General features: G+C 41.5%; 1 protein-coding gene across 1 annotated transcript in view; it reads right to left on the bottom strand.

Annotated features, from left to right (window-relative positions):
* The window catches only part of APMAP (adipocyte plasma membrane associated protein), a 55,032-nt gene that overhangs the window by 5,930 nt on the left and 24,468 nt on the right, over positions 1-24,634 (bottom strand). Inside the window, exons 4-8 of the mRNA XM_081033961.1 lie at positions 6,367-6,459; positions 4,654-4,770; positions 3,312-3,486; positions 2,602-2,736; positions 1,960-2,152 (exon numbers count right to left, since the gene is read on the bottom strand). Of these exons, the coding sequence (XP_080890087.1) occupies positions 1,960-2,152; positions 2,602-2,736; positions 3,312-3,486; positions 4,654-4,770; positions 6,367-6,459 (713 nt within the window). The remainder of the gene's footprint in view (positions 1-1,959; positions 2,153-2,601; positions 2,737-3,311; positions 3,487-4,653; positions 4,771-6,366; positions 6,460-24,634) is intronic.

Raw genomic sequence — 24,634 nt, 5'->3', positions numbered from 1 at the left:
AAACACCTGACAACCTAAATGGAGGGCAATCCTGCAACATAACTGACCTGTAATCCTCCAATAGGTCAAGACTGAGAAGCTTTTCCAGACTGAAGGAGAACAGAGACAGGCCAACGAGAGGCCACTCCCGACCCTGGGCTGAATCCTCTTTTATAAAAAACATTACTGGGGCAACAAGCGCAGCCTGAATAGGGTGTATGGGTTGGACAGTCGCATGTATCCACGTGAATTTCCTGTTTGGACAGGTAGTCATGAAGGAGAGTAACTTTGTTATAGAAAACACACTAAAGTATCTGAGGATGATGGGGCCTCAGGTCAGCAACTTACTTGCAGATAGTTCAGGAAAAAAAGTTCTTTCTGCCCTTCTTGCCATTTAATAAAATCTAACCTTCTATAAGGCCTATGGTCCTTGCCCACCTCTCCCACCTGCTCTCCATCTGCCATGTTCCAGGTCACACACTGCTGCTGAGCTCTCTCCTGCCCCAGGCACCCCACCCATGTTCTCCATCACCCAAAACACATCCTGCCATTCCAGCTTGGTCTCCTACTTACAGTCTCAATTCTATAATCACTTATTCATTCAACAATAACTTCTGAGTACCTACTCTGTCCTAGATACTGTTCGTAGTGCTACAGATAAACTAAACAGAAAAAAATACCTACTCTCATGGAGCACATACTCTATAGGGAGAGAGTGAGAGACAAACACCCAACACCAACAGATCACACCCTTGCTGTGGAGAAACCAACACGTATAGAAATTGAATACTTACTACACCTGGCTAAGGCATTATGTGCATATTCTCATTAAATTTTTTCAGCACCTAATAAAATACTATTATTTTTCTTCCCACCTGACAGATGGAGAAATTTAGGCAGAGAGACCAAGTCAACTGCCCAGGGCCTCACAGTTGGTCTGGACTTCTTTAAAACCCCTCTCCTTGCCTACCCTACCATTCTGCCTCCTCCTAGTTTCCAACTGGGAACAGATGCTGGCTCTGGAGCCAACAAGACAAAGAGGAGGGATGTGTTATTTCTGAACGGATCAGAATTTTCCATAGTGACCCACTGAACAATATTGAAGGCCAGCCTAAATAAACAGATGCATGCAGCCTCTCACTGGGGCCCAGACACAAGGCCTGGCACTGTATGGACTTAGTAATTACTACCTGGTACCTTCTAGGACTTTAAGTTATAAATATTTTAATATCTATTCAAATAGTCAATATCAATTTCAAATATCTATTCAGGCTGTAAAATGAAGCTTTTTGGAAAATAAGATATCTGTATGACGGACTGCCTATCCCCAGTGTAAAACACGTTGAGTATATTCGGGGCATTTCAAGTCACTGGCAAAATGGGTAGGATGACGTTGTTAGAGGCTGTGTTGAAGGGTCTGTGGCTGGCCATTGGTGAGGGTGGATGATTTTTTTTAATGGAAAGGAATTTGGTGTGCTAAGATGTCAAAGGGCAGAATCCTGTGGAGACCAATGACTGACAGGAGGTTCTGAGAGAGCAGAAGGAAGCAGGGTGGAATAGAAGCCAAGGTGAGTGGGTTTATGTGTGGCCACAGGAAGACACACCTGATAACCATTTGAAGAAAAGCAGTGTCATCTGCTGGCAGGGAAGGGAGGGCCATATCACAGGGTCTGGAGGAGAGGGAAGAAGGTCTGAAAAAGCCATCGCAGAGTGGGAAGAGTGAGGTTAACAGGCAGGGTGAAGGCCCCGAAAGGTCATGATGCTGTGATGATAAAAATACCCAGACCAGGAAACCAGAAGAAAAAATCAAAGGGTCTATATGTTTAAGTTTACACATCAGGGTGAAGAACAAAAAGTGTTTTAAAGTCACTGAAAGTATTACATTATTAGCAGAACTACAATTTCTAGAGCTATAAAGGTCAAAAAATATCATTAGATATATCTTCATTTGAGTGTTTGGAATTAATAGTTTTTAGTTACCTTAAAAATCATTCTTTTAATATAAGGTCTCTCAGATAAGAAATCCAACATTGAAAATCCAGGGTTGGAGCGAATAGCTGCCATGCCAACCCAGTAACCCCCGGAGCTGCTGGGCCGGATGTTGTCTGGGAATCCAGGCAGGTTCTCCACAAACAGGTCGGCCCCTCCCTTCATCAGGCCAGACACGTAGAATCTGAAAAATTCACCCAAGCAGGCGTGAGCAGCAGCCCCCCAATTTAAGAAAAAATTTTAGACAAGCACCAAATTGGTCTTGGTTCCATAAGTTTATGGAAACAATTATAAAAATGTCCATCATGAGCAAAGGATCAGCTGCTGAAAGAGGCACTCATGAGCCCTGGGCTCAGCTAGACGTGTTTGGAGGGGTGGGGCAGGCCAAGACCGTTAGTGAAAGGGACCAGGGATGCAGTCAGCATTAAATTAAGACTCTTGCAGACTGTGACACTCAGATAGGCTGAGAAATGGGAGAAAGAAAAGGCACCCTTGAGTTTGACTTTTATTGTTATTCCATAAAGGAGAAGGTGCCTTGCTACGCCTCAGATTCTGTCAATCGATATTTCCACATCCATCCCGGGAATGATGAGCTCTGGTGAACAGTGACAGCTCAGTAGATACCACACGCACCTTCTTATCCTCGCCATGGTTGTCTCTGCTACCAGGACGAAGTCCTCTGCAGGAGAAAGCTGCACTCCATTAGGGAACCGCAACTGGTCCAGTAAAACCTTCACTTCCTTGGTCTCGGTATCATACTCTAGTAGGCTGTCAGTGCCAACAGCAAAGGGTCACACAGGGAGAATTCACGACCCCCCTGCTGGGTTGGAGCCTTGCTCCCCTCTGGACAGGGACCTACAGAAGGGAAGTCAGCCTCACACCGGAGCGACAAAGCCCCTGGTGGTCTTCTGCTCAGACCTGGTTCCAGGCTGGCTCCTGAGGGGCCTTCCCCATCCAGGGCAGCCCTAGTCATCCTCTTCTAGACAACACCCAGTCAGTTCTCTCACTGACCTGGGGCCTATCATGAATCCAGACACAGAAGTTCCCCTTTAGAGGGATGACCTGAAACCCAGGCCTGCCTGTAGGTCTCTCCCAGACTCCCTAGACCACCTCCTTATATGGATTCCCCTATTTTTATTTCATTTCATCAAAGAGAAAGTAAGACCACCTTGCTCTGTTTTGTTACATCCATCACCTGTTTCGAGAAGCCATTAAGGTTCTACCTGAAATGCTGAAATATGCTCAGAAACACTCCAATGATTCCTAGAAGTAATCAGCTCTGCTGAAATTACCCTGCCTGATTGATTATCTCACTGAGCAAAAGATGTGAAATACACACTCACCGCCCATCATCCGTTCCCTCCATAACCAGAAGCAGATAATCTCGTCTTTGCCATTTGCTGCTGGAATCCGTAAAATAAATCTTCTTCCCATCCCGAGTTATTGTAAGATCATTCACAAAGGACATTTTCCTCCCCTCAATAGGTGTGTCGGAGGACAGCAACAGTTTCACTTCACCTGAAGCAGGAAGGAAGAAAGGAAGAAAAGGAAAGAAAGGAAAAAAGGAAAAACAGGAGGGAGAGAGAGACGTACTTTTATTCTAAGAACTTGTATCTCAATAATTTAAAAACATTAATTAGCCTGTTAAAAAGCAAAACTAAAATGAGCTTCTCCACGTCATGTGTCAGAAGACTTATTCCTTCTTATAGTAAAATAACACGGTTTTCCTTTCTTTCATCTGTTAGCTGATGAATTTTTTTAGACTAACTTCATTAAAGCAAAACACTTCTACGGATGAGGAACTTTCTTTTATCGAGACCAACTGACTTAAAAATCTATTAAGAGTCTTAGGTAAAAGGCAATTTTTCTACTTGTTTGTTTGAGAGAAATATAAAATGTTCCACTTATCTGCTTTTAAATAAAGAAATAAGAGTAGTAGTAAGTTTTCTAAATAGTAGAATGAACATTTATTGAGTACTGAGCTCTTTCCATGTATAATATCATTTAAGCCCTCACAACAATCCCACAAGGCAGGCAACTACATTATTCCTATTTCGTGGATGAGGAAAGTGTGCACAGAGAGGCTAAGTAACTTGCATAGTCACACAGCCAGTCACCCAGGTAGTCGATCTGTGGGGCCTGAGCCCAGGGCCCCACGTACCATCCATGATAACAGACTCCTCCAGAGCATGACCCTCCCCTGTATGTGCTGAAGCACATACAGCAAATGTTACACCACTGGTCAAGGTGACGTCATGACCAGTCAGGGGAAAAGAACGGGAGGAGGAACTGGAGAAAGAAGAAAACGAAAAGACAGAGATAAAGGGGAAGGATGAAAGAGAAAACTGAGAGGTGGAAGACAAGACATAAAGAAAGATACAGCAAAATAAAGATGGAAGGAGAAGGTTTAACATCCTCAAAATAAATCCTCTTGAGCCCCATGGCTAAAACACAAAACGCCAGAGGAAATTAGGGTACTGACCAAATGCAGTCACGAGTAGGGATTTATATGGTATTTATACCAGCTGATATTTGTAGGCAATGCTTTCAGTACTATTCAATGAGTATGAAAATATTAGAGGTTCCAATAGATTGTATTGAACAAATTATATTAAATCCACTTATGCACATATTGTTTAAAAGGTGTGAAATCATCACAAAAGCAAATAAGATATTATCACATACGTTTCCAGGGATTTACTTCAAATAGTCCCTTGTATGCATCAGCCACAAAAAGGGTCCTGTTCGGTCCTGCCCGGATGCCCAGGGGTCTCCCACAAGCAGGTTCATCATCTTGGGTTTCTAGGGAAACAAATGGACAGGAATCGGTGGCTGGTCCAATATTTTGCCTGTGCCCCATCAGTGTCCAAGCACCTCATCCATATCTTCCTAAATATTCATAGTGCTGTAGAGAACAAAAAAGACCATGGCATCAGTGACAAACCCACTCCCCAATATTCTAGCCCCCTGGAACTTAGGACAACTGACCAGCATGTCCAGAAGGACCACCTGAGAATCCAGATCTGGACATATTCACAGAAATTGGTACCCAAGAATCATGTTCACATTAGCATCCCAAGACTTGAACAGTTAACTCAGGGACATCAAGGACCCATGTTTCAATTCCAGAATCCCCCCAGAACCTCAGGAGTTGGGAGCTTAATCCTGAACACTGTGTCCAGCTAGGAGTATGATGGTTTTCTCTCCATCAAGCATAAAGGGAGAGTTACTATTTTATTCCTTAGATTAACTCTCCTGTTCTACACTCTTTTAACACCTGTGGCAATGCATATTTACTGCAGGTTATTCACTGTAGGGTGCTTAATGCAAGGATCCTTGCTCCAGGGTGCCCACTGTGGGGTACTAATTGCAGGGTGCTTCCTGTGGGGTGCTTACTGCAGGGTGCCCACTGTGGGTTGCTTTATTCCAGATATACCCATTGTGGGGTGCTTACTGCAGGGAGCCCACTGTGGAGGGCTTACTACAGGGGTGCTTCTGCAGGGTGTTTACTACAGAGTGTTCAGTGCAGGGTTGCTTACAGCAAGATGCTACTGTGAAGTGCTCACTGTAGGGGTACTTACAGCAGGATGTTTACTATAGGGTGCTTACTGCAGGGTGCTTACAGCAGGGGTGCTTGCTGCAGAGTGCTTACTATAGGGCATTTACAGCCAAAATATGGAGTTGAAAAAGAGGTTCAAGAACCAGATGTAGAGTAGATTCCATCACAAGAACTGTGTGTGGCTGGCTGTGAGTATCCACGAACAGAGGGATATCTGAAAACTTATTCATTAAAATGTTAACCTGAGAAAACTCTGGGTGATTTTTTTTTACTTTCTTCTTTGTACATTTGTGTTGTTCACATTTCACAATAAAAATGCATCATTTTTACAAAAATATTTCAGCTATTAAAAATGATAACAAATAAGTCTGGACTGCCAGTGTTTAAAAAGTGAGATTCTTCTACTCTAGTTTTCTAAAATTGGAGTGACATCAGGATATTTTCACTAAGAATGACACTGCTGAAATTCCTGAGAAGCTAATGCCAACTGCTTTGCTAATAGCAGCACTCAGACAACACCTATTAATCTTCTCCAAGTTACCTCAAAAGTGAACATGGTCCTCTGCAGAATAACGAGGAGCAGGGCCCAAGAAGTAACCAGCAGGTGCCATGGCCACTGCCTAGATTGGTAATAACTGCAATGCAACGTGACAACCAGGCACTGTGAGGTCCAGGAACCACTGGCAAATGATGAGCATGTAGTAACACCAAAGTCAGGCCATCTGCCAGATGGTGGGGGCTCTTTTTCGCCAAGGGTGAACCTGACTTACACAAGGCCATTCAGCACCTTTCTGAATGAATGGAAAAGACATACATCAGGGGGGTTGTCACTGACTTACTGCACGGGCCCGACCCAAACCGGGCGATGGTCTCTACTTCACCGCTTTCAAATTTTATGATCCGGCCATCTGCTGTACCAGTAAACATCACATCTGTTTCAAAAAGAAAAAGAAATAAGAGTGTTATTGGGTTAGGCTAACAACTGTGATCATACTGCCTTCTACAACAGAGGTGCCTTGTTGGTGTTTTTCATCTCCAGAGAGGAAATGGCAGTTCTGAATATGAAGGAGAACTGTTATCTGGGATCAAAAAGTCCTTAAAATCTGCAACAGTAAAATCGTGGGGGTCTGGGTCATCGGTCTGTGGGGCCTGAATCTGACACTGGAGCAAGGGTGCAACAGACACCAGTCAGTCATAAAACCATGAGGATTTTCCATTCTAGGAGCAGGAGCTCTTGGGCGGGCCCTCAGGCCCACACGGTCACACCTGCATCACATAGTGTGTGCTGTTGAGGGGGATCACATCCAACTACAGGGGAAGAACTGCCAGGAAGTCCCTCAGGGTATAATTAAAGCATGTTAAGTGTTCATTTCAGCAGCACAAATGCTAAAATTGGAAAAATACAGAGATTAGCATGGCCGCCACACAAAGATAACACGCAAATTCTTGAAACATTACATATTTTTAAAATGTATTTTATAAGCTCTAGGGCAACCACTAGAAAAGCTTTAAAAAAATGTAACTGATATGCTAAGAAAGGAGAGAAAATGGAATCATATAAAACTACAAAATGCAGCAAGACAGTGGAAGAAATAATTAGAAACAAAAAACAAGGGCATTATGAATATAAAACAGCAGCAAATATTAAAGACATTAATCCAACTGTACCAATTATTATTTTAAACATCAATGATCTCAATACACCAACTGAAAGACAGACCTGCCTCCTTAGTGCAGCAGGCAGCGCGTCAGTCTCATAATCTGAAAGACAGAGACTTTGGGGGGCAGGCTGAAAAGATGAAGGGATTAAGAAGTACAAATTGGTATTTATAAAACAGTCATAGGAATGTAAAGTAAAACATAGGGAATATAGTCAATAATATGATAATAGCTACACATAGGGCCAGGTGGGTACTAGACTAGTCAGGGGGATCACTTCTTAAATTATACAAATGTCTAACCACTCTGCTGTACACATGAAATTAATATAAAATTACACTGAATGTTAACTGTAATTGAAAAATTAAGAAAGGGGGGAAAGGTGAAAGGGAATAAGAGGTTCAAATTTCTAGGTATAAAACAAATAAGTCATGGAGATGTAATGTGCAGCATAGAGAATATAGTCAATATATTGTGACAGCATCATACGGTGTCAGATGGTTGCTGCACTTATCATGGCGATCCCTTCTTTAGGTATATAAATGTTGAACAAATGTGGTGTGCACCTGAAACTAATATAATGTTGTAAGTTAGCTATATTTTTTAATAAAAATCTTTTAAAAAAAGAAATACATACTAACACATATAGTAACATATTACTATATATAGAAATATATAGTAACATAAATTAAAAATAAAGGAATGGAGAAAGATACTCGTATATCATGCTAACACTACACAAAAGCGAGCAAGAATAGCTGTATTAAACTCAGACAGAACCAACTTCAGAGCAAAGTTGTCAAGGATAAAAAGGACCATTGATAATGAAAAAGGGTCAGTTCTCCAAGAAGACATCCTTAATATTTATGTGCCTAATAACAAATCATCAAAATATATTAGATAAAGCTGATAGAACTGCAAGGAGAAATAGATAAATCCACGATTAGAGTTGGAAACTTCCACATCCCTCTATCATGGGATGGACAGGTCCTGCAAACAGAAAATCAGTAAGGACATAGTTGAACTCCACAGCACCATGGATCAACTGGATATAATTGACATCTATCAACTACATCATCCAAACATACTAGAATATATACATTCTTCTCAAGATCACATGGAACATTCACCAAGACAGAACACATTCCAGGTAATGAAACACACCTTAACAAATTTAAAAGGGTAGAAATTATATAGTTGCTCTCAGACAACAATGGAATTAAACTAGGAATCAACAAAAGAAAGACAGCTGGAAAAATCCCCAAATACTGGGAGACTAAATAACACACATTTCTAAATAACACATGAGTGAAAGAAGAAATTTCAAGATAAATTAAAAAACATTTTGAACTAAATGAAAATTTAAAAAAAAACTTATCCAAATTTGTGGGATACAGCAAAAGCAAGGCTCTAAGAGAAATTTTCAGCGTCAAATGCATATATTAGAAGAGAGGTCTAAAACCAACCACCTAAGCTTCCATCTTAGGAAACTAGAAAAGAAGAGCAAATTAAATCAAAGGTAAGCAAAAGAAAGAAATACTAAAAATTAGAACACATATCAATAAAATTGAAAACAGGAAATCAATAGAGAAAAATCAACAAAACTAAAAGTTGGTTCTTTGAAAAGACCGATAATATTGATGAATCGTCTAGTCAGACTAAAAAAGAGAGCAGATGCAAATTACCAATCTCAGAAATGAAAGACGAAACATCACTACAGACCCCATGGACATTAAAAAGATAATAAAGGAATACCATGAACAATTCTATGCCCTCAAATATGATCAACTAGATGAAATGGACCAATTCCTTGAAAGACACAACAATAGCCCCTGTTTATGGGTATAAAGATTCAATACTGTCAAGATGTCAGTTCTCCTTATAGATTCAAAGCAATCCCAATCAAAATCCCAGCAAGTTATTTTGTAGATATCCACAAACTGATTCTAATGTTTATATGAAAAAGCAAAAGATCCAGAATAGCCAACACAATACTGAAGAGGAACAGCAAAGTCAGAGGAAAGTCACTACTTGACTAAAAGACTTGCTATAAAGCCATAGTAATCAAGACAATGTGGTGACGGCAAAAGAATACACAAATAGATCAGTGGAACAGAAGAGAGTCCAGAAACAGACCCACATAAATGTAGTCAACTGATCTTTGACAAAGGAGCAAAAGCAATACAGTGGAGCAAAAAGTCTTTTTTGCAAATGGTGCTGGAAAAATTGAACACCCACATGCAAAACAAAATGAACCTAAACACAGACCTTACATCCTTCACAAAAATTAGCTCAAAATGAATCACAAACTTAAATGTAAAATGTAAAACTATAGAACTCCTAGAAGAAAACATAGGAGATAACTAGTTGACCTTAGGTGTAGTGATGATATTTCAGATACAATAGTAAAGGCACAATCCATGAAAGAAATAACTGATAAGTTGTACCTCATTAAAATTAAAAACTTCGACTCCGGATAAAAATGGTGGGGTGAGGTGAGCCTCTGTAAAGCTCCCCTGGAATTTACAACTAATCAAACAACAATAACTCCACAAAGGACTCACTGCACAGCAGACAGGCAAGACGAAGAGGTCCACTACTGAATTCACCTCCAGGTGGGCGAATCTCGCAAGCAGGGGAAGAGGGAAGGAAGAAGTGCGGGAACCGAGCCGTGTAGGCACAGGGCGCAGACCTAGCTCAGTGCTCAGGGCTCGCTGCATCCCGGAACTACCACAGCTGCGGGAGAGGGAAGAACTCGGACTGCTAGGGCTCCGCTTCTGGCCCACAGGGCTGAGGGGGCAGCATATAACACGGCTGAACCCAACGCTCACAGCAGAGACCTCGGAGAAAATACTGAAGGAAGAAGACTGAAAAACGGTGGTTTAAGCCCTCACTGCCGAGCAGAGAACGGAAGCCTTAGGCACGGAGACTAGCCGCCCCTTCCCTACCCTCCCAGAGCTCGCCCCGCCCCCACCTGCCCGTTGCTAGAAGCGATAAAGTAGCAGTGTCGGATCAAAGGACAGAATATTTGCTGCTCTGAGAACTGTGGACCGCAGACACAGACTCGCAGCTCAACTAGTTCCGGCAAAGGGAAGGCAGCTGTGGAAGCAGGACCAGCTGTGATGGTGGTCGCCGCCATTGCTCTGGGCCACCTCTACAACTCACCCCGCGCCTGGCCCCACTTATCTGGGCGGATCCCTGCAGGAGGAAACAGAACTGCTGAAACATACGAGCTCTGAATCTGGTGAAGAAATAGCTTTGGAACTTCAAAAGCTCTCCGCACCCCAACAGGGACGTGGTGCCCTATGACCCAGAAGAACTGTTAACAGAGGAGAGACCTGTCTCCCAGGGAATAACCCCATTGTGTGAGAAACTGGAAAAGTGCAGAGAAAATATAGCATTACTGTGTCAGAGAGAAAAAAAAAGGGTGCAGTCAGAGAGAAAATAAAACATTCTTCCAACAAGTATTGGAAAACAAAAGAAAGACCTCTTCCTATCAACCTGTTGCAGAAGCCACTCCTGTAGATGTCTAGGAAGAGAAATAGTAAATCAGTAATTGCCATGAATAACCAAGGCAACAAGACAGCTCAGAAAAATAGTGAAAAGTCTCCAGAATAGGAACTGAAAGATATGGAAATATGTGACTTAAGTGACAGGGATTCAAGATTGCAGTTCTGAAAAACCTCAAAGAGATGCAAGAAAACACAGAAAGGCAATTTAATGAACTCAGAAACGCAATCAAAGAACAACATGAGCATTTTACGAAAGAGACTGAAATTTTAAAAAACAACCAAATGAAATTTCTGGAGATTAAGAACTCAATAGAAGAAATTAAGAATGAAATAACCAGCTTAGGTAGTAGAGTTGACCAGATGAAGGAAAGAATCAGTGACATCAAAGATAGAAACCTGGAAATTACACAGATGGAAGAAGAAAGAGACTTGAGACTTAAAAGAAATGAAAGAACTCTACAAGAACTTTCTGACTCTATCAGAAAGAGCAACATAAGAATAATGGGCATACCAGAAGGAGAAGAAAGAGAGAAGGGAACAGAGAATATATTCAAACAAATCGTCGATGAGAACTTCCCAAACTTGTGGACAAAACTGGATCCTCGAATCCAAGAAGCAAATAGAACACCTAATTACCTCAATCCAAACAGGCCTTCTCCAAGGCACATTGTATTGAAGCTGTCTAAAATCAACGACAAAGAAAGAATCCTCAAGGCATCCAGGGAAAAGAAGACGGTAACCTACAAAGGAAAGCCCATTAGATTATCATCAGATTTTTCAGCAGAAACTCTACAAGCCAGGAGGGAGTGGAACCAAATATTCAAACTATTGAAAGAGAGAAATTATGTGCCAAGAATAATACATCCAGAAATATATCCTTTAGATATTGTCGGTGCCTGCCGACGAACAGTCCCTGAAGTGGGGAGTGAGGATTGAAAAAAAAAGAGAGACAAAGATGGGATCGGGAGGGCAGGCAATTCTAAGTAGACTGCCACAGTTCTAAGTAGAATGCCTCACCCCAAGTTTATTTTTGCAGCTTATATAATCTGGGCATCAAAAAGTAATAGAACTGTCTTCAATCTAGTAGTTACAATGTTTGGATAAACAAGGGCATGTTTTTTGGCCAGCTCCGCACTTCCTGACCTTGTCTGGTTCTGTGTTCTCAAAGTAGCAAGTTTTGCCTTGCTGGGAGCACAAACCACTCAAGGAAGTCAAAGGTTCAACATTTCACAAAACAACACCTGCTAGCACTTCAGCACGGTTTCCCACAAGATATGAAGGAGGAATAAAGACCTCTCCAGACATCCAGAAGCTGAGGGAATTTTCTAATACACGACCTGCACTACAAGAAATACTAACAGAGGCTATTCGACCACCATCAACAGGGACAATTTGTGGCAACCGAAACATAAATAGGGGCAGCGTAAAGGCCTGATCTGGAATATGGGAATGGAGAAAGTAAGCGTGCTGAAGAAAATGGAATACTCTAAATATCAAACTTTCTTTTACATAATCTTAAGGGTAACACCTCAAAAAAAAATCCAGAATTGAAATATATACTGTAATAAAAGCAGAAACAGAGGGAAACATCATAGAATACCACCACACAGAAATAATAGACAACAACCAAAAAAGCAAAGAAACAATGGAGCCACAACCTTACCAGAAAACTAAAGACAGAATGACAGGAAATCTTCACATATCAATAATCACCCGAAATGTAAATGGACTGAACTCACCAATAAAAAGGCACAGAGTAGCAGATTGGATCAAAAAACTAAACCCAACCATATGCTGTCTCCAAGAGACACATCTCAGCTATAAAGACAAGCATAGACTCAAAGTGAAAGGGTGGAAATTGGCACTCCAAGCAAATGGTACCCGGAGAAAATCAAATGTAGCCATAATGATATCAGATGAAACAGACTTCACGGTGAAAAAGGTAACAAGAGACAAAGATGGACATTTCCAATTGGTAAAGGGGACTATACAACAAGAAGACATAACATTCATCAATATTTATGCCCCCAATTAGGGAGCACCAAAATATACCAAGCAACTACTAACAGAACTAAAGGGAGAAATTGACCAAAACACAATTATACTAGGGGACTTAAATACATCATTGACAGCTTTGGATAGATCATCCAAACAGAAAATAACGAAATTGCAGCCCTAAATGACACATTAGATGAAATGGACATCATTGACATATATAGAGCACTTCACCCTAAAACATCAGACTATACATTCTTTTCGAGTGTACATGGAACATTCTCAAGGATAGACCATATATTGGAACATAAAGTCAGACTCAGCAAATTTAAGAAGATTGAAATCATACCAAGCATATTCTCTCATCACAAGGCTTTGAAATTGGATATCAACTGTGAAAAGAAAGCAGGAAAAAACACAAATACATAGAGATTAAACCACATACTTTTAAAGAACGACTGGGTCAAAAAAAATTAGAGGAGAGATCAAAAGATATACAGAAACAACTGACAATGAAAATACATCCTACCAAAATTTTTGGGATGCGGTGAAAGCAGTTGTAAGGGGGAAATTTATATCATTACAAGCCTATCTCAAGAAACAAGAAAAAATCCCAAATAAATAACCTCATGTCACACCTCAAAGAACTAGAAAAAGAAGAACCAGTGAAACCCAAGGTCAGTAGAAGAAAGGACATAACAAAAATCAGAGCAAAACTAAATGAAATAGAGAACAAAAAGACAATAGAAAAAATTAATGTGACAAACAGCTGGTTCTTTGAAAAAATTAATAAAATCGACAGACCCTTGGCTAGACTCACTAAGAAAAAAAGAGAGAAGTCACTAATTAATAAAATCAGAAATGAGAAAGGGGATGTTATCACGGACACCACAAAAATACAAAGGATCATGCAAGAATACTATGAAGGACTATATGCCACCAAATTTAATAACTTAGAAGAAATGGACAAGTTCTTAGAAACATATAGCCTTCCAAGGCTGAACCATGAAGAACTGGAAAATCTTAACAGGCCGATCACCAGTAACGAAATTGATTCAGTCATCAAAAACCTTCCCAAAATCGAAAGTCCTGGACCAGATGGCTTCACCAGTGAATTCTACCAATCCTTTAAAGAGGATCTAATACCAATCCTGCTTAAACTCTTCCAAAAAATTGAAGAAGAGTCAGTACTCCCTAACTCATTTTATGAGGCCAACATTACCCTGATACCAAAACCTGGTAAGGACAACACAAAAAAAGAAAACTACAGACCTATATCTCTGATGAATATTGATGGAAAAATCCTAAACAAAATTTTAGCAAATCGAATACAACAATGCATTAAAAAGATTATTCACCATGACCAAGTGGGGTTCATCCCTGGGGCACAAGGATGGTTAACATCCGCAAATCCATCATGTGATACATCACATAAACAAAATGAAGGACAAAAATCATATGATTATATCAATTGATGCAGAAAAAGCATTTGACAAGATACAACATCCATTTATGATTAAAACACTCAATAAAATAGGTATAGAAGGAAAATACCTTAACATAATAAAGGCCACCTATGACAAGCCCTCAGCTAATCTAATTAATGGTGAAAAGCTGAAGCCCTTTGCTCTATGTTCAGGAACATAACAAGGTTGTCCCCTATCACCTCTGCTTTTCAACATAGTGTTGGAAGTCCTTTCCAGAGCCATCAGGCAAGAGAAAGAAATAAAAGGCATCCAAATTGGGAATGAAGAAGTTAAAATATCACTCTTTGCAGATGATGTGATGCTATATATAGAAAACCCTGAAGACTCCACCAAAAAGCTGTTAGAAACAATCAATGAATACAGTAAAGTCACTGGCTACAAAATCAACGTACAAAAGTCCATTGCTTACCTATATACTAACAATGAAATCTCAGAAAAAGAAATACAAAAAACAATTCCCTTTGCAATGCAGCAAAAAGAATAAAATACTTAGGAACTTAACCAAGGATGTGAAGGATTTATATGCTGAAAACTATAAGACATTTTTGAAAGAAATTGAAAAAGACACAAAGAAATGGAAAGGCATTCCATGCTCATGGATTGGAAGAATCAACATAGTTAAAATGGCCATTTTACCCAAAGCCATATACAGATTTAATGCAATCCCCATCAAAATCTCAATGGCATTTTTTAAAGAAGTAGAACAAAAAATCATCAGATTTGTTTGGAACCACAAAAAACATTGAATAGCCACAGCAATCTTAAGAAAAAGGAACAATGCTGGAGGTATCACACTGCCTGACTTTAGCTTGTACTACAGGGCTACAATAATCAAAACACCATGGTATTGGCAGAAAAACAGACCAATGGAATAGAATTGAGAACCCAGAAATATAACCACATAAATATGGACAGATTATTTTTGACAAAGAAGCTAAAAACATACAATGGAGGAAAGACAGCCTCTTCAATAATCGATGCTGGGAGAATTGGATAGCCATGTGCAAAAGAATGAAACTGGACTATTATCTGTCACCATGTACCAAACTTAATTCAAAATGGATCAAAGACTTAAGCATAAGACCTGACACAATAAACTGCATAGAAGAAAACATAGGTACTAAACTTATGGACCTTGGGTTCAAAGAGCATTTTATGAATTTGACTCCAAAGGCAATGGAAGTAAAAGCTAAAATAAACACATGGGACTATATAAAACTTAAAAGCTTCTGCACAGCAAAAGAAACCATCGACAAAACAAAGAGGCAACCGACTGAATGGGAGAAGATTTTTGCAAACAGTTCCTCCGATAAGGGTCTAATATACAAAATATAGAAGGAACTCATGAAACTCAACAACGAAAAAACAAACAACCCAATTGAAAAATGAGCAGACGACCTGAAGAGACATTTCTCCAAAGAGGATATACAAATGGCAAATAGACATATGAAAAAATGCTCAACATCACTAATCATCAGAGAAATGCAAATAAACACCACAATGAGATATCACCTCACCCAGTCAGAATGGCTATCATCAATAAGACAAATAGCAACAAGCGTTGGAGAGGCTGTGGAGAAAAAGGAACCCTCATACACTGTTGGTGGGAATGCAGACTGGTGCAGCTGTTATGGAAGGCAGTGTGGAGGTCCTCAAAGAATTACGAATAGAATTACCATATGACCCAGCAATCACTCTCCTGGGTATCTACCCAAAAAATGTGAAAACATTTATACATAAAGACACGTGTACTCCAATGTTCATTGCAGCTTTGTTTACGGTGGCCAAGACATGGAAACAACCAAACTGCCCTTTAATAGATGAATGGATAAAGAAGTTGTGTTATATATACAACTTCAATCGGTGAACAGACAAACTGTAGTACATCTAGACAATGGATTATTCAGGAATAAAAAGGAAAGAGCTATGAAGCAATGAAAAGACATGGAGGAAACTTAAATGCATATTACTAAGTGAAAGAGGCCAATATGAAAAGGCTATGGATGGCCAGGGACAGCCCCTCCATGTTTTAACCCTGTCTCTTGCGGATGAACATCGCCTGTTCACCCTGAAGGACAACTCCTACAACCCTCCCTCTACAGAGTGGCCTCGTGACATGGTTTATCAGCTTAGAACATACCCTCAGGCGTGGGCAGAGATATCGTGTGTGGGTTGGGCACCCGCCGAGCACCGGTGGTGGTTGAACTCAAAGCCTTGGCCCAGCCTATCCGGGTCCGCCAGTACCCCATGTCCACCGAGGTGCAGAAAGAAATTGCCCCACACATCAACCACCTACTAGAAGCTGGGATACTGAAACCCTGCCATTCTGCCTGGAACACCCCACTTCTCCCCGTTAAGAAACCAGGGGGAAAGATTATAAGCCAGTCCAGGACTTGAGGGAAGTGAATAAGAGGGTCGAAGACATCCACCCCACGGTCCCCAACCCTTATACCTTGCTAAGTCGTTTGCCCCCTTCACATGTTTGGTATACCACTCTAGACCTAAAGGATGCATTTTTTAGCATAGCCCTGGCACCCAGCAGCCAACATATTTTGCCTTCGAATGGCATGATGGCAATACAGGAACCCCCGGGCAGTTGACCTGGACTAGACTACCGCAAGGCTCAAAACCTCTCCTACTCTGTTTAATGAAGCCCTGAATCAGGATTTGGACTCGTTCCGCCGGAGCCATGATTCAGTTGCGCTCCTGCAGTATGTAGATGACTTGCTTCTGGCGGCCCCCTGTGAAGCCGAGTGCCGACAGGCCCTGGAGACCTCCTCCGGGAGCTGGGGCAGTTGGGCTATCGGGCCAGTGCAAAGAAGGCTCAGATATGCAGGCAAACAGTCACCTACCTGGGATATAAGCTGAAAAGAGGAACCAGATGGCTGACAGGGGCCATGAAAGAGACTATTCTTAGACTTCCAGTCCCCACCTCAGCCCGAGAGGTCCGCGAGTTTTTAGGGATGGCAGGCTACTGCCAGCTGTGGATTCTGGGGTATGCTGAGCTAGCGAAGCCTCTGTACGAGGCAACCAAGGACAAGGCCCCCTGGGCCTGGGGGCCGGACCAACGGAAGGCCTTTGGCGAACTCAAGGCCGCTCTCTTGAGAGCCCCAGCCTGGCATTGCCAGACCCCCTGAAGCCCTTCACTATGAAGGATCATCGCAGCAGTAGCCCTAATGGTGAATCATCTTCGCCGAACCTACCGCTCTGAATCCAGCCACCCTGCTGCCGATCCCGGATCTGGAAGCCCCCCTGCATGATTGCCAGGAGATCATGGCAGAAGTCACCCAGGTGCGCCCCGACCTCCAGGACGCTGCCCTTCCTAACAGTGAGTTGGTATGGTACACTGATGGAAGCAGCTTCATTATGGACGGGGTGCGGAGGGTGGGCGCGGCGGTGGTAGACCGGAGCCGGAGCATCATTTGGAGCGCCCCGCTTTCCCCGGGGACCTCCTCCCAGCAGGCCGAACTGATCCTGCTGGCGGAGGCACTAGAACGGGTGAGGGGAGACGAGTGACTGTCTATACCGATAGCTGCTATGCTTTCGGCACTGTCCATGTGCACGGCGATATCTACCGGGAGAGAGGCTTTGTTACAGCGGAAGGAAAGGTTCTGCGCAGTCTCCCGGAGGTGCAGAGACTACTGGCGGCCATGCAAAAACCTCGGGCAGTTGCAATTGTCCACGTCCCTGGGCACCAGTCTGCCCGGACCCCGGAGGCTGAAGGATAAAGCTGCCAAGACAGCAGCAGTAGCTTCATCAGCTTTGGCACTCACCCTGCCCGCACCCGAGCTCCCACGCCTGCCCCCGCGACCTGACTATACTCCGGAAGACCTGCGGTGGATTCGGAACCACCACTGTCCAGAGCCTGATCAGCATGGGTGGTGTCGGGATGCAGAGGGAAGATGGATACTGCCTGCGAAACTAGGACTGTTTCTCCTTTCCCACCTGCACCAAGCCACCCACTTAGGAAAAAAAAAGAAGTTGCTGACGATTCTCGAGTCTGCCCACCTCCGGTTCCCCCGACAAACGGCTCAGATCCAGGAGATCGTGGATCAGTGCGTTGGGTGCCAGGCTATGAAACTCAGTAGGAAGGGACCCCTACATATAGGTACAAGGGTACGGGGGAGAGCGCCGGGACGGAGTTGGGAGGTGGATTTTACTGAGGTAAAGCCTGGGAGGTATGGGTATAAGTACTTGCTAGTAATGGTTGACACGTTTTCAGGCTGGGTGGAAGCCTTCCCCACGAAACGGGAGACAGCCCAGGTTGTTGCTAAGGCATTGTTAGAGGAAATTATTCCCAGATATGGGGTCCCCGAGGTTTTGGGTTCTGATAACGGCCCGGCTTTCATCAGTAAAGTCCTACAGGGACTGGCCCGAGCGATGGGGACCAATTGGAAGTTACATTGTAAATATAATCCCCAGAGCTCAGGGCAGGTAGAGAGAATGAATCAGACCCTAAAGGAGACTTTGTCTAAATTGGCCATCGAGACTGGCGGGGACTGGGTGACCCTCTTACCCTATGCCATCTTCCAGGTTCGGAACTCACCATATGTACATGGATTGACACCCTTTGAAGTTCTGTATGGGACACCACCCCCCATTATTGTTCGTACTTTACCAGATCATGATCCCAATGTGGCCCCAAATTATCTGGCCAGTTTGAGAGCCCTGCAGGAGGTCCAGTATGAGATATGGCCCCTAGTGCGTTCTCTGTATGAAACCAAGAACGCACCGGACCCAGAACATGGCATCGTTCCAGGGATTGGGTATGGGTGAGGAGACACAGGTCCAAGACCCTGGAAGAAAGGTGGAAAGGTCCTTATATGGTTCTTCTGGTTACTCCCACTGCCTTGAAGGTTGACGGCAACGGGCCTTTAAGCCCGTTGTGTCCATCACTCTCACGTGCGCCGAGCTGATCAGCTGGAGCAGACACAAGCTGGGGAGTGGACCGTGTGGCGACACCCTGATAACCCTCTGAAGCTGCAGCTCTCCCGACCTCGGGGAAGCGCCTCGCCCCCTGCCTCGCTCAACAATGAAGTGGCTGCTAGCCCTGACTCTGTTCAACATCTGGATAAGGAGCCGCACGGGGACCATAACATTGTGGGGGGTCCAATATTCTTTCTGTAAAAAAAATGGGACTGTGTCACCTCTAATGACGGAGATTAGAAATGGTCGGTATCACAACCTAACTCCCTCAAATTTGCCTTTGTTAACAAGGGGAGCTGTATGTCGCTTTAGGAAAAGAGTGCTGCTTTTATGCTGACCATACTAGTATAGTAAAAGAATCCATAACAAAGGTGAAACAAGTGTTAGTCAAGAGAAAACGGGAGAGGGAAGCTCAGGAGAACTGGTTTGAGGCTTGGTTTAATAGGTCCCCCTGGTTCAACACCCTAGTTTCTACCTTGGTTGGCCCGTTTGTTTTGCTTGTGCTTATTTTAACCTTTGGCCCTTGCATTTTAAACAAGCTTATTAATTTTGTGAAAGATCGTATTAATACTGTCCAGCTCATGGTCCTAAGACAACAGCATGAGAGATAGCCTGCCCCTGAGGGCCTCTACGATCAGCCGATCAGCCGGGTGTATGAGCAAGATTCCTCATTATTAACAACAAAAGGGGGGAATGTAAGAGTAGGTTAGCATAAGAAAGGAAGCCATTTTCTGAATGACCTTAACAGGGTGTGGACCAGATGTCCTGTTTGAAAAGAGCTTATCTTGTTAACTGCCGACTGGGTGGGGTACAAGCCAGCTTATCTTGTCAAATCCCCAGAATGTGGAACAAGCCCATGATATGTATACTCTTTGAAGCTATGGAAAATTACTGGATGCTTTAAAGATGCTATATAAACCCTTGGCTTTGAGTGCTCGGGGTCCTTGTTGAAACCCGCTGCGTCGGGCAGATACTTGGACCCCAGCTAGCTGGAAATAAACCTCGCTGTGTGACTTGCATTATCGCGTGTGTCCTCTGTCCAATTGAGGGGCGGTCGATTCTAGACCTTAACAGCTACATGCTATATTATTCCAACTATATGAAATTCTGGAAAAGGCAAAACTATTGAAGCAGTAAAAAGATCACTGGTTGCCAGAGGGAGGGATAAATAAGCAGAGCATAGAAGATTTTTAAGGCAGTGAAACTGCTCTGTATGATACTAAAATAATGGATACATGTCATTACACATTGTCCAAACCCATAGAATGTACACCACCAACAGAGAACCCCAATATAAACTATGGGCTTTAGGTGATGATGATTTATCAATTATAACAAATGTACCGTCTATTGTGGAATGCAGATAATGGGGAAGACTATGCATGTGGGGTAAAGGGTATACAGGAAATCTCTGTACCTCCCCCTCAATTTTGCTGTGAACCTAAAACTGCCTCTAAAAGATAAAGCCTATTTTTTAAAAATTAAAGCATGTTAATTGGTGATTACTCCTGGGGCTGGTGCCTCTCTTCGCTGTTTGCAACAAGCCAGCCATCCCCAAGAACAACTTCCAGATGAGGCAGCACCTGCAGGGAGCTAACTAGGATAGGCCCCCACTGTGCCTAACCAAAAATGTCACCAAGATGATAACCAGTTCCTTTATCTGGTGACAGAGTACAATGAGACATTAGCCCAAGTGGAAAGGGAAAAGATAAGAAAAGCATTCTCTTTGAAAACTAAAAAAAAAAAAAAACTCTTTAATTGCTCAAAGTTCCAGTTTAAAACACCAATATTTGACTTTTCACCAAACACAAAATTTGTAAATTTTATTATTAACAAACATCATGTCTTTTTAGAAGAAACATGGAGTTCTGTCATGAAATACTTATCCCTCTTAAAGCAATGTTGACTTTGCCAGCCAAACAAACGAACAATTGCAGAAATGTCTTTGGGTCCCACATCCAAAAGCAGGGCTGGGAAAGACAAGCTGGTCAATATCACCAGAGGAGCGACCCTAACCTGCCATCAAAACAAAACAGAGAAACACTCCAGAAGCAAGTATCCACAACTACTTCACGGAAAGCATATTGTACTGTGAAATGAGGAGCAGAGTGCCCAGTTAAGCTGCTCAGAAATCCTCACACCATTTTAAATTCAGCAACCTTTTCATTAACTTTATCTTTTTATTCCTAACCTAATTCTCATTCTAACAGAAAATGCCCTGTTTCTTGAAGGCCAGGAGGGAGTGGCAGGAGATACTCAAAGTGATGGAACACAAAGGCCCACAACCTAGATTGCTTTATCCAGCAAGGCTATCATTTAAAGTTGATGGAGAGATAAAGAGCTTCCCAGAAAAGAACAAAACTGAAAGAATTTATTACAACCAAGCCAGCATTCCAAGAAATACTAAAAGGACTTCTGTAAATAGAAGAAAGATGAAAACAATTTACTACAAATTTAAAAATGGCAATAACTATGGACTTACCAATAATCACTTTAAATGTAAACGGATTAAATGCTCCAATCAAGAGACATAGGGTGGCTGAGTGGATAAGGAAGCAAGACCCTTGTATATGCTGTATACAAGAGACTCACTTCAGATCAAAAGACACACACAGGCTGAAAGTGAAGGGTTGGAGTAAGATATTTCATGCAAATGGAAGCGAGAAAAAAGCTGGAGTTGCAATACTTATATCTGACAAAATAGACTTTAAAATGAAGAACATATTAAAAGACAAAGATGGGCACTATATAAAAATAAAGGGATCAATCAGACAAAAGGACATAACCCTAGTAAACATCTATGCACCTAACATAGGAGCACCTAAATATATAAAACAGGTACTGACTGACATAAAGACAGATCAACAGCAACACTATCATAGTAGGGGACTTCAACACACCTCTGACAACAAGGGACAGGTCCTCCAGACAGAAAATCAATATGGAAACAACAGCCTTAAATGATACTTTGGAACAGTTGGATTTAATTGATATTTTCAGAGCATTTCACACCAATGCTGCAGAATACACGTTCTTCTCAAGTGCACATGGAACATTTTCCAAGATAGATCATATGTTAGGAAACAAAACAAGTCTTGATAAATTTAAGAAAATTGAAATCATACCAATTGTCCTCTTTGACCACAGTGCTATGAAATTAGAAATGAACTACAGGGAAAAAAAAACAGGAAAACACACCAATTCATGGAGGCTGAATAACATGTTACTAAATAATGAATGGGTCAAGCAGCAGATCAAAAAAGAAATCAAAAGATATCTCGAGACAAATGAGAATGAGAACACGATGACCCAAAATCTATGGGATGCTGCGAAACCAGTCCTAAGAGGGAAGTTCATAGCACTGCAGGCCTACCTAAAGAAACAAGAAACATCACTAATTGACAGTTTATCTTCACACTTAAAGGAGCTGGAAAAAGAACAGCAAAAGAAGCCCAAAGGAAGCACGAGGAAGGAGATAATAAGGATCAGAGCAGAAATAAATGAAATAGAAACCAGAAAAACAATACAAAAGATCAATGAATCCAAGAGTTGGTTCTTAGAGAAGATAAACAAAATTGACAAACCTTTAGCCAGACTCATTAAAAAAGAGAGAGGACCCAAATTAATAAAATCAGAAATGAAAGAGAAGTGACAACAGACACCACAGAAATACAAAAAATTGTAAGAAATTACTATGAGCAACTATATGCCAACAAATTTGACAATCTGGAAGAAATGGACAATTTTCTAGAGGCGCACAACCTTCCAAGGCTAACTCAAGAAGAAACAGAAAGCCTGAACAGTCTGATTACCACCAGGGAAATTGAATCAGTAATCAAGAATCTCCCAACAAACAAAAGCCCTGGACCAGATGGCTTTACAGGTGAATTTTTCAAAACATTCAAAAAAGCATTATCACCTATTCTCCTCAAGCTCTTCCAAAAATTCAGAAGGAAGGAAGACTCCCAAACACTTTTTACGAAGCCACTATCACCCTGATCCCAAAAGCAGACAAAGACACCACAAAAAAAAGAAAACTACAGGCCGATATCTCTAATGAACATAGATGCAAAAATTCTCTACAAAATATTAGCAAACAGAATTCAGCAATACATTAAAAAGATCATACACCATGATCAAGTGGGATTCATCCCTGGTATGCAGGGGTGGTTCAACATCCGCAAATCAATTAATGTGATACACCACATTAACAAAATGAAAAATAAAAATCACATGATCATATCAATAGATGCAGAAAAAGCATTTGATAAAATACAGCAACCTTTTATGATAAAAACCCTTAAGAAAGTGGGAATAGAGGGATCATATCTTAACATAATAAAGGCCTTATATGACAAACCCACAGCTAACATCATACTCAATGGGGAAAAGCTAAAACCATTCCCCCTAAGATCAGGAACTAGACAAGGTTGCCCACTTTCCCCACTTCTATTCAACATAGTGCTGGAAGTTCTAGCCACAGCAATCAGACAAGAGAAAGAAATAAAAGGCATCTAAATTGGTAAGGAGGAAGTAAAACTATCATATGCAGATGATATGATATTATATATAGAGAACCCTAAAGACTCCACCAAGAAACTATTAGAACTCATAGATGAATTTAGTAAAGTAGCAGGATATAAAATTAATATTCGGAAATCAGTTGCATTTGTATATACCAATGATAAAATAGCAGAAGGAGAAATTAAAAAAACAATTACATTTACAATTGCTCCAAAGACTATAAAATATCTGGGAATTAATCTAACCAAAGATGTAAAAGATCTGTACTCAGAAAATTATATGACACTGAAGAAAGAAATGAAAGAAGACATAAATAGATGGAAACACATTCCATGTTCATGGGTAGGAAGAATTAATATAGTTAAAATGTCCATACTGCCTAAGACAATATACATATTCAACGCAATTCCTATCAAACTACCAACAACGTTTTTCACAGAAATAGAACATATAATCCTAAAATTTAAGTGGGACCATAAAAGACCCCGGATAGCCTCAGCAATCTTGAGAAATAAGAACAAAGTGGGAGGTATAGTGATACCTGATTTCAAACTACACTACAAGGCTACAGTAATCAAAACAGCATGGTAGTGGCATAAAAATAGACACATAGATCAATGGAACAGAATAGAGAGTCCAGAAGTAAATCCATGCCTATATGCCCACATAATCTACAACAATGGAAGCAAGAACGTACGATGGAGTAAAGACAGCCTGTTCAATAAGTGCTGTTGGGAAACCTGGACAGACACATGCAAGAAAATGAAGCTGGACCACCTCCCTACACCATATACAAAAATAAATTCAAAATGGCTTAAAGACTTAAATGTAAGATCTAAAACCATAAAATATCTAGAAGAAAATATAGGAAGAAACTTCATGGACATTACCCGGAGTAAGATTTTCACTGATATATCCCCTTGTGCTAGGGAAGTAAGAGAAAAAATAAACATGTGGGATTACATCAAACTAAAAAGTTTTTTCACAGCAAAGGAAACCATCAA

Source organism: Rhinolophus hipposideros (genome assembly GCF_964194185.1).
Source record: "Rhinolophus hipposideros genome assembly, chromosome: 22".
Classification (NCBI taxonomy): domain Eukaryota; kingdom Metazoa; phylum Chordata; class Mammalia; order Chiroptera; family Rhinolophidae; genus Rhinolophus; species Rhinolophus hipposideros.
Note: the sequence above shows the minus strand (reverse complement) of the source record. Positions and strands in the feature narration are given on the sequence as shown.